At 39.6% G+C, this 10,671-nt stretch overlaps 1 protein-coding gene across 1 annotated transcript; it reads right to left on the reverse strand.

Moving 5' to 3' along the window:
* Positions 1-5,895: 5,895 nt before the first annotated feature.
* tal1 (T-cell acute lymphocytic leukemia 1) lies at positions 5,896-10,114 on the reverse strand. The gene is made up of 4 exons (XM_037682272.1): positions 9,832-10,114; positions 8,177-8,880; positions 7,855-7,943; positions 5,896-6,977 (listed from the first exon to the last, which is right to left on the reverse strand). Exons 2-4 carry the CDS (start codon positions 8,746-8,748, stop codon positions 6,448-6,450), a joined length of 1,191 nt encoding a protein of 396 aa, XP_037538200.1. The 5' UTR covers positions 8,749-8,880; positions 9,832-10,114; the 3' UTR covers positions 5,896-6,447.
* Positions 10,115-10,671: the final 557 nt, after the last annotated feature.

The raw sequence follows: 10,671 nt of genomic DNA on the forward strand, positions 1-10,671 counted from the left end.
CCCCCCCAATCTAATGCTCTTCTCTGCTAAATGAATGTGATTCAGCTAAATGTTGCTGCTCAGAATCTCTCTGCTGGTACATTGTGCTGTAATCAAGTGATTTGCTTGCTTCGCTATAATTAAACATAAAGGGTTCTTCAGTATTAAGTGTATGCAATATTTCAGTTTTTAACACTGCAATAAATTCACATTGCTTGAAAAATAATTACTTTGAAGTTTTATTTGTGAAGTGGAGTTCTTTTTTATTATCCCCTGTGACTGAAGGTAAAAGACAATTATGTCTTTCACCCCGTGTGTGTGTGTGTGTGTGTTCATACTGTATGTTGGCCAACTTAGCAAAATATCTCATGAAGTGAATGGATTTTAGCATAACATTGAGAAGAAATCGTTAAATATACAACTAAGCTGATTAACTGTTGGAGTCAACACAATCTAAGGTGGCCACCAAAGCTAAGCAAACTTAAAAGGCTATAATTTATCCAGTTTTAGATATATTGAGCTAAAATGTGATGTGTTAGTATAAAATTAATCTACAAATGATAATCTGAGTGCTACTTTATGCACAAGATGTTTTTTTTTATTGCAAATAACTATTGGAAATAAATATTTTCATGAGCAATAAATAAATAAATTCATCCACCCATCCATCTATCCATAACACTTCTTCCTTTAGGGGTCACGGGGGTCACTGGTGCCCATGTTCAGCCATCACTGTGCGAGAGGCGGGGACACCCTGGACAGGTCTCCAGTTCATGACAGGGACACGGAGACAAATGAGACAAACATCCATTCCCTCTCTCACTCATGCCTAGAGACAAATTAGTTACTAGTCAGTCTAACATGCATGTGTTTGTTCTGTGGGAGAAAACCCATTCATGCACGGAGAGAACATGCAAACTCCACCCAGAAAGGCCCTGGTCCAGGATTTGAACCGGTGATCTTCTTGATGCTGAGAGACAACAGCTCTACCAACTGAGCCACTGTGCTGCCTTTAGTAAATATTTATTGGATATGTATCTACAACTGATTAAAATTTAGAATAAAATCAAGATGGCCGTTACAGCCAACCAACCGTGGGAAACATGGTGTACACATCACGTTACTTTTACCTAAAACGTTTGGCAGCACTGTACTGTTTGAGTCATGTTTGTTCTTTAACAAAATATCACATGAACCACCAGACGGATGAAAATGAAATTTTCAGAAATTTATAATTAGATGGGCAAAATGATGATTTTGTAATCAACCTAATTCAAGAAGTCCTTCACATTTGTTTAACATCATCCAACACAAAGATGGCCATAACTTATGTAATTTTACATGTATTGAGACTAAATATGGTGTGATAGTAGTCAAGTGTCATCATTATTATATACTCTGATTACTAACACATCTCCCAGAATCTCTCAGTATCGCATGAGACTGAACAAAACATACTTTACATGGATTGACATGTCTGCCACTCCTGTCATTTCTTATCAAACGATGTAATTTTAATGTACCGAAAATCAGATCATATGCAATTCTCCACAGAATGCTGGGCCTTTTATTTTATAAAGCATTTGTAACTTGAGAAAAGATTGTGTAACTTACTTCGGGTGACTCAGATTCAGTTTCAGAGGCAGCTGTTAGAGTTGGCTTCCACTAGAGGGCGAAATATGCACAGATTTAAGGACTAACAGGAGGATAGCCAGCCTTTGGACAGGCCCAAATAAAAGGGGGCTGTAGCCTATACAAATATTATATGTCTATCATTGAGAAAAGAAAAAAAAAAGTTTTTAAAATGAAAAAATAAAATGCAATTAAAAAACTAGATCAGTATAAATCAATTGTCATACAAAGAACAGGTTGAACAAAGCTGAGTTTTTTTATTCTGAATTTTCAGTTACTCTTGTTAAACACAGCTCTTACATTTGGTTTAAGCCATTCACCGACTTGTGAGCAATTCCAGAGCAGAAACAAAGCACCTGTTGTTTTTCTATTCATCGACGAACATTAACAGCAGCCGTGCATGTGGCTAATTTTCAGAAGATTGAAAGATTGACTGAGACTTGTTAATAAATTGCATATATTCATAATATCAGGTCATCCTATCTGTGCACACAGAGGATAACACTCTGCAGCAGAGAAAGTTGCACTGTATAATACTCTAAGAACTCCCATAGTTCCTTAAAAATAGCTCAGACTTTTATTATCTTATATTTGATTAGACAGTATCTGTCAAAATGATGCAAGAAACTTAAACTGATAATATTTTCCAATGTTCTGTTTACATAATAGAACATAAAATCAATGTCTCTTCTGCTTTTTCTTACGTATGGTCATGTTAGAACATATTTAATCTTTGCAAAAGGATCACTGTATTTCTTTGTTTTAAAGAATCCTTCACAGTGGAGTGCTGCATTTGCCATTTAAGTTACAGTATATGGATATAAATCTAATCACAAAAAGCATAAGTGCTCATTTTTGGAATTTTGATGTTTGTTTTGCTTTTTTACAGGTATTTTTGATATAAGATAAAAACCCATGCGAACAGTAATTGCAAATGTAAGCATCTTAATACAGTTTTTAATAAATGATCCACCCCTTCCTCCAAAAAAAAAAAAAAATCTATTTAAATGATTAATGATTAAATGAGACTTCATTGCTCTGAAATAATTATTAAAGCAATATTAAACAAAAAACACAAGACAGTATAAATTTCTACAGCTCTCAAACAATGGGTTAAGACCTTTATAATTTGTCTTTTAAAAAAATATGTTTAAAAAAAAAGGTTAATCATGTTATACAATATAAACATCAGACAGTGCAATCTCAACCTTTGTCGTACGAATTACAAAAGCAGTAATTTGGGTTTATATTTATGTAGCTAAAATTAAAATTATTAAGAGCACTAAAATGTTTACACCATATATCCAAATATGTCTTTTTTGTTTTTAAAATTCCAGAAAGAAGCTAAAACGGATATAACAATCAACATGTTGGACTCTAATCTATACTGCAGTAAAATCAAACATGATTTGTGACAGATTTGATATTAGAGAATGTTGTATTCAATCATATCCAAATGAGCAGGATCATGTGCAGCCTCAGTGGTAATTTTGCTCCTCAAGTATAAGTAGAAAAATAAATAAATAAATAAATAAGAAGCCAAAACACCTAAGATCGTCATGTGTGGTTTGTAATGAAACACGAAAAGCTATCAATTCTACAATGATCTCAATTATTCCATTAAAGACAATAAATGTCATTTTAAAATCATCAATTTGTAATTACAGAATTCTGCCAGTAATTCTTCCATGGACGTTTACTTTATGTCAAATAAACATTGCATTTTTCCTGATTAAAAGCATCTTATAACCAAATATTATATGGCTTTAGAGAGTGCAAACTTTACAGGATTATACAAAATCAGTTAAAGGTTACCTTTAATGAAATATTCACATGGCAGTATGAACAAGACACGAGCACAACGATGAAACCTGCTCCACAGGAAAGCCCAGGATGACATCTCTATCTGCTGCTGAAGGGCGCACTACATTCGTCAAACTTCCATCTTATTTGCGTCGCCATTTGTGGCGATGGAGGCAAATTTGTGTCCATTCGTTAAAATGTTATTCCGCTTGTTTGTGCGCGTGCACACACACATTTGTGCATGTGTGGGTAAGTGCATAAGAGTGTTTGTACATTTATGTATTTTCGACTACTCTGTGTGAAAATATAAATAACTACCTTGGCGGTGTGTGCAGTGTAATCTGCTCCCGGCAGGCTGGATCCCCACTGTGAGAAAGACAGTATATTGTTCCTGCAGCACCACAGATAACAACTCATTAGCATACTGAATCATTTGGCTGCAAGAGCCACTCTGCCACCCATCTGCACTGAGCTGATAAAGGCACACACACACATTCACACAACTCGGCTCACACAAACAAATCCATGTAATGCAGACGCACACAAGCCAGCTCTCACAAACACGTAAACACGCACACTGACACACACATCCTCTCCGCTCCCCCTCTTTCAGTCCCTCTATCCTTCTTTTCCGCGAGTGTTTTCTGAGAGTGAGGCAGGTAAATGTTTGGCAGGCGTTAACCCAAAAGGCCCGTCAGTGGAGCCAGAGCAGAGAGGTCTCCAAACACCTGGATGTCTCTGATGCTCCCTGGAAGAATTTACAGCTTTAAGAAAAGTCCACTGAGCTTTGTGGTAGTGGAACTGGAGATATTGCCCATTGAACATGAAGTTAAAGAATTCAGAGAAGTAGACTTCAGAAAACACTGCATTATGCCACTCTGCTGTTTTTAAACACAAGTTGGTAACGCTTTTTTTTCCCTTCTTGCGTAACTGAATAATTTACGGGCGGTGAAGTCTCGATTTGTGTGGCTGCTTCACGAAAAATGCACAGACACAGCAGCGGTTAAAACGAGTGCAGTGGAGGCTGTCAAAAGCACTTTCACAATGGCAGGATATCCTGTAGGTCAGCGAGCCGTGCTGACCTCCACAGGAAGTTGTCACTTGTTGGGGAGGAAGTGAGGATTATAGCATGCACCGAAGGGGTTTCTCAGAGGAGGTTGTGGTTCAGTTTTTTTTTTCAAAATGTGCAGATTAGGTGGGACGTAGTGGCATGGCATGACTGTCCGCCTTTGGGGATGAGTGAATTTGGTTTAGCAGTTCAGAAATATTAAAAAATGTAGAGATTTATTTAAAAAATGGCCACAAAAAAAAAAAATGACGTTCAATTTTCCTTCTTTGATCAGAAAAGAATGGAAATACTGTATTGCAGGGCTATTCAACTGATGGCCCGGGGGCCAAATCAGGCCCACGTGTGTGCTCAGTTCGGCCCACCAGTGGGTTCATTTAAAAAAAAAAAAAAATTAAACCATAAAACAACCTTATTTAATGGGAATAACTGCTGGATGTCCGGCCCTTGAGCTCTTGGCTTTCAGTAACTGTGTCCCCCTGAGCTATTTAGTTGAATAGCCCTGCTGTTTTGAACTGAAGTGAACTGAACTGAATGGAATTGAATTGAACACGCCCTATTAGGTCTGACAGAGCAGATATACAAGACTTTTTCTCAACATATTTTATTCAGGGGTTTTGTATAAAATTCATCAGCTTAACATTGGATATATTTATAGTTACAACTATCATACAACCATATATCATTACCAAACGTACAATGTCCCTTTACTGTAATTCATAAAATACCAAAGGTACCTATATAAGCTACTAGGTCCTGCTAAAAATGCAGAATAACCAACAACAGTGAGCAATACATAGCTGTTTGTCAGAAAACTGCTGGTGTTTTTATGATATAACACTGTTTTGGGGGTGGTTATGGTGTGTGTGCATGTACATACAAAAAAGCTGGAACAAAGTGGTTCGTTTGTGTACCTTTTCTAAACTACATCTGCAGTACAGTTCATAAAACACAGAAACATTCATATCAAAAAGACCGCGTGAGTCATTTCATGATTTCATGTGACCCACACTGTGTTTTTGTACGCTTTAAGAGTACTGCTTGTCTTGTACCTCCGCAATAATTTCAAATAGAAACTTTTGACTGACTGGACAAATATTTGGTGTTGTTTTATAATCACCAAATTGTAACCCAAAAGGACGTGGTACCACATTTAACGTACTTTCATGTGTACGTTGAATCGTTGGCTTTTAGAGTTCAACTGATTTCTTCTCTCCCCTCGCTATAGTTTCTGCCTCTTAAAAGACAGTTTTAATAGTAAACTCATTGACAAACACTTTATGGTACACTTTAAACCACATGACTTGAATTTAAGTCAGTTGTGTTACATTGTGCAGTGAAAATATAATACTATTTACAATACCTACCTGCGTGGGCACACTTACAGACCAATTAGTTTATTCTGTTCACACTGGTGAACTGTTCTTCCAAATGTAACATCTCAAACTTGATCAAATATTTTTTCGTTTAATTATTTTTGATTGATTTCTTTGTGACACAGGGTAAGCAAGATGAATCCATCTGCGACGCACCGTTTTGTAATCAAAACGAGGCACTGATGCTCAGTTTACACATTAAAAAAAATGTTTTCCACTGATCATCTCTTGAATGTTTAGGGTTCAAAATTGTTTTCCTTGTGCTTTTATTTAGATATTTTCAGAGTGTCTTTGGAGTTTTAAAACACGCAACAAAATCACCATTTGCAGGCTGGTCAAGGACATGAGACATGCAGAATTTACAAGTCTTTCGGGTCAAATTCAACCACAGTGCACATCAGTGCTGTTTCATGCACTCTGGAGACAGAGCACACCCACAATCTATTTTAGGAATCACCTTCTCTTCACATGTGCTGTGGTTCTTCTTGCTAAATTGATGACTCAAAGGATAACATGGTTCTGATGTCATCCACTTTCATGTTCTTTCCCTAATTGATTTTTAGTTGTGTTTGTGGTCTTTTGGCATCAGCATCATCGGCGAGTGGAACCATCTAATGGGCGTCCATTGCGCCTCAGATCCCTAGCCGATAGATGCAGTGAGGGCCCACGTGAGGCTGTTAGAGTCCTCGGAGCTGGAGGCGAGTCCTGCTCCTCCATGAAGCTCTCAGGACTCCCTTCTGCATCGCCGTCCGGTAGGCTTCCGCAGCTAGAGCTCGGTGACATCGTCTCTAGAAGATCATCCCTCGCCAAGCTCGTCATGGTTTCCTGATGTGGTGTCCCTTGAGGGCCTCCCTCGTGAGTCGCAACACCAACCAGAAGCCCCGTGTCCCCATCAGTTGTGCTACCAACGTTCCTCCCCCCATCCTGATCCTCCAGAAGGTTGGAGAGGAAGCTAATGTACTTCATAGCAAGTCTCAGAATCTCATTTTTGCTCAGCTTCTTGTCTGGAGGGTGAGTGGGGATGAGTTTCCGCAGCTCTGCAAACGCGCCGTTTACATTCTGTTGCCGCCAACGCTCACGGCTGTTTGTGAAGATGCGGCGGACAATCTTTGGCTGCCCAGCTGTCAAAGGTGAAACGAAGGAAAAGGGAATAATTCAGTGAAAAGAGTAAGAAACATCATTTGCATTGCTCAAACAGAGTATGTCTTTTAAAAGGGCTCGACAAGTGCAAAAGTAAGATTGGAAGATTTCGCGGCGGATAGCAGATGCACAACTTTTCTGAGGGAAAAAACTAAAAAATGATAATTAAAATTTCTAATAAATTAAAGTTGCAAAACCATCCTCCACACAACCATGGGTTATTAAAAAAAAATCCATAAAGTTTTCAATTGTGACACAAGAAATGTAGTGGTATCACTTGCCAAACCTCCTGAATAGATGTTTGGAGGCCTGTTCACCACACTGAGCATTCTATGTACAATTTATTTTGTCAGGCATAATAAAATGCTTCACTGCAGGTAGTCAAATTTTCCCACCCCCAATAATGATGCATGTTTTGGGCTATTGTTTCCTTTGGAACACACCCAGTCTATCTTAATCCCTCAGCCTACTCTGCAGTAAAACCTTGGCATGGAGGAAGCAGAACCCTCATTCTCCTCATGTGGCAGTGAGTGGGCAGCAGCAGAAAAGATGTTTCAAATGAAATAAACTCCAAATTTGCTTGAAAAAGACTTGTTTCGATGGCATGAAGGTGCATATATTTGGCGTTCAGATTGGCAAGAGTAACTTGTGCCAGATATTTACATTTTTGGACATTCCTCAGTTGAACACCATCTTCCCTAAAGCAGCTTCTGCAACACTCATATTTGATATTGTATATTCCATGTCAGGGAATGAATGACAATGGGGATGAGGGAGGGACGTTAGGGACTGTAGTCAGAAGGATCACACAGCAGAAGTGCATCTTACCATACTTATAAAGATCTAAAATGCGCCTACCCTCGTCGAGTTCAACCTCATAAGGCGCCGGGCGGCGCTTTACCCTGTTGCTGGGGTACATGCTGTACTGCTCCGACTCTCCTCCAAGACTAAAATAAAAGCAAACGAAGAAAAAAAAAGAAAAAAAAAACAGGTAATGCATAAAACATAACATAATTGTTTTTTGTCTTCACTTTGCACCAGGGGAACACTAACACTCATTCAAATTATATGAAGTATTAAACAATATTATAATTTCCAACCTGCAATGAACACTTTTAGCAAAGACAAAAGGAGCATGTATGAAAGTAGATGATTTATGTTTCTGTCACTTCCCCATTACCTGTTGATGGCGGCAAGAGGCTGCGCCAGGTTGTAGAGCATTGCCCGGGCCGGGACAGGAAACGCGTTGGGGCTCAGTTGGACCATTCGAGCGTCGTCTCGTTGCGGCGGCAGCAGCTGCGGCGGTGGGGGTCTGCGAAGTTCCGTGATCGGCACCAAATGGTTCTCGGTCCTCTGCTCCAGCGCCTTTATAGCGTCCCTCCTGGAGAGCTCGATCACCGGCACTTCCCTTTTCAGGTTAAGGGCGTTGTGAGAGGCAGTTTCCCTGGCAACGCCGTTGATGCTGATGCTGGTCCCGTTGCTCGAGTTCTGCAGAGGAACGTCATCCGTCTCCTCAGCCCCTTTGAAGCAACCTCCCCTCCTCCTCTTCCTCCTTCTCCTCTCCCCATCTCCCCCTTCCTCCTCCTCTCCCACCTCCTCCTCTTCTTCTTCTCCCCCCTTTTCTCGCCGCGGCTCCTCGTCCTTCTTGTATCCGTTCTGTCTGGAGATGATGGCGGAGTCCTCGCGCTTTCCAGGACCCGATCCCGCGTCGGGACTTCGAGGAAAAAGCTCGTGCTCCCGTTTTTCCATCATTTTTGATACCGTCAACTCTCTTAGAGTCCCAAATCAAAATGATACTAACTAGATTTTTTTTCTCCCTTAATTAAATCGTCATCGTATCTGTGTAGTCATGGAAAAATAATTTCTAACCTAGTTGTCGGAGACCTTTTGAAAAAAAAAAAAAAAAAAAGAATATCAGTATAAGGTTTTAACAAAATCATATTTACCCTGCAATATTATCAAATACTGCACATTCTCTACTGTACAACAGACTATTCCGGGATTATAAACTGACTAGATAAATAATATTGCGGCTCTTCTTGAAGCGAAAACAATAGGCCTATAATTAAACTGAAGTAATTTCCTCTTCAGAATTTGATATTTTTGTGAAATATATGGAAGATTTCACAGCGTACCTTATTGGTAAACACTGTAAGATGTTCCTAACCTAATTCTGAAATAATCATATAATTATTATTATTTTTAAATCACTGTATTTTTTTTTATTGGTTTCAGCTGATTTCAATTAAAATGAGATGCGTTTATCCGCATTTTTTCTAAAAGCGTTTTTTTATCAGACACATCTCCACGTTTGAGCTCGGATCGAGCGTTTTAAAAGAAATGTCGTCTTGGACAGAAAGAGCTGGATCGTTCTGCAGAAATTCTGCCCTCGTGGATTATTTAAAAAAAAAAGTAGCTCAGAGCAAAACGTTTTCTTAACCAACAAACGTGAGCTTAAAGATTTAACATGTTTTTTTTTTTTGTTTGTTTGTTTTTAGGATTTGTCTTTGAGGCAATAACGCTGTTGTTATTCAAATCAAACAGTAATGGTTTAACATGCTGTGTCAAATGTTTCTGGCGCTCATTTGTTCAGTCAACCCTCCAGGAATGTCCATTTTAACGAACAGCTCTGGAAAAAAGACGCACCTTTATTTTGTGGTATAACGGGAGTGAATTTCTCCAACAGGCCTCGCCTCTTCATCGCATATCCAGACAAAACACAAACTAAATATTTCCCTCATTACACCAACAAAACACAGCCGATCGGTGCCTCTATCAGACCGTTTTAAAACGAACACGACGGAATAAACGCGGACATGTTATTTTGGCACTTACCGTTCCAGCCGTGTTGTTGATGTTACTCTGTAAGTGGAGCCATTTTGTGAGCGGGTCATCCATGTCTGAGCTTTTTCTTTTTTTTTTCTTTCTCCCCTCCTGCAGGTTGTGAAGCAGTGTGTGTGTGTGTGTGTGTGCGTGTTTGCGTGTGTGTGTGTGCAGCTGAGTTATTCCCCGCCGCATCCAGTGCGCTCCCTCTGTATGGGGAGCGGAACACAGGCCGCAATGTGGCCGAGTGAGATAAGCGCACGGCAGCGGCCTCTTCATTCCCGATAAGCCCCTAAACCCATTATTTATGAAATGATTCATTATTATTTGGCTGTCGTGGACTATATAGTCTTGTGGAGGGCAAGACATTAAAAAAAAAGCAAACTGGCGCAGCGCAACGGCCTGTAACAAGGTGAGGCAGCTCACTGTACTGCCTGAGCCGCATTTAAGGTTGTATTTTTATTTTTTTATTTTTTTTAATGCCAGAAACAAAAGCTCAGGTTAAGCTTTTGGCAAATGAATATGCACTCATAAAAATAGAATAAAATAGTTTATCCATGAGCTTAATTATCAAGCAATAAGATAAAAAGACGTGAATATTTACTTAAGGTGGGTTTTATTTGATCCTAAGAAAAGTAGCAAGCTATAGGTTATTATCATTCCTCCTACCCCCCCCCCCCCCCCCCCCCCAGGGGGAGTGGGTGGGTAGGGGGTGCGACGGCGATACAGTGGACGAGCGCGTCCACCTGAAATCTCCGAGCCTCAGATAACCGGAATTTACAAATAAATAAATAAGCGAACTTCGGTTTCGGAAAGGGTGGTGGTGGTGGTGGCGGGTGGGGACTCAGGGGG

This window comes from Nematolebias whitei, chromosome 9 (genome assembly GCF_014905685.2).
Source record: "Nematolebias whitei isolate Nwh7 chromosome 9, NemWhi1, whole genome shotgun sequence".
NCBI classification, from domain to species: Eukaryota; Metazoa; Chordata; class Actinopteri; order Cyprinodontiformes; family Rivulidae; genus Nematolebias; species Nematolebias whitei.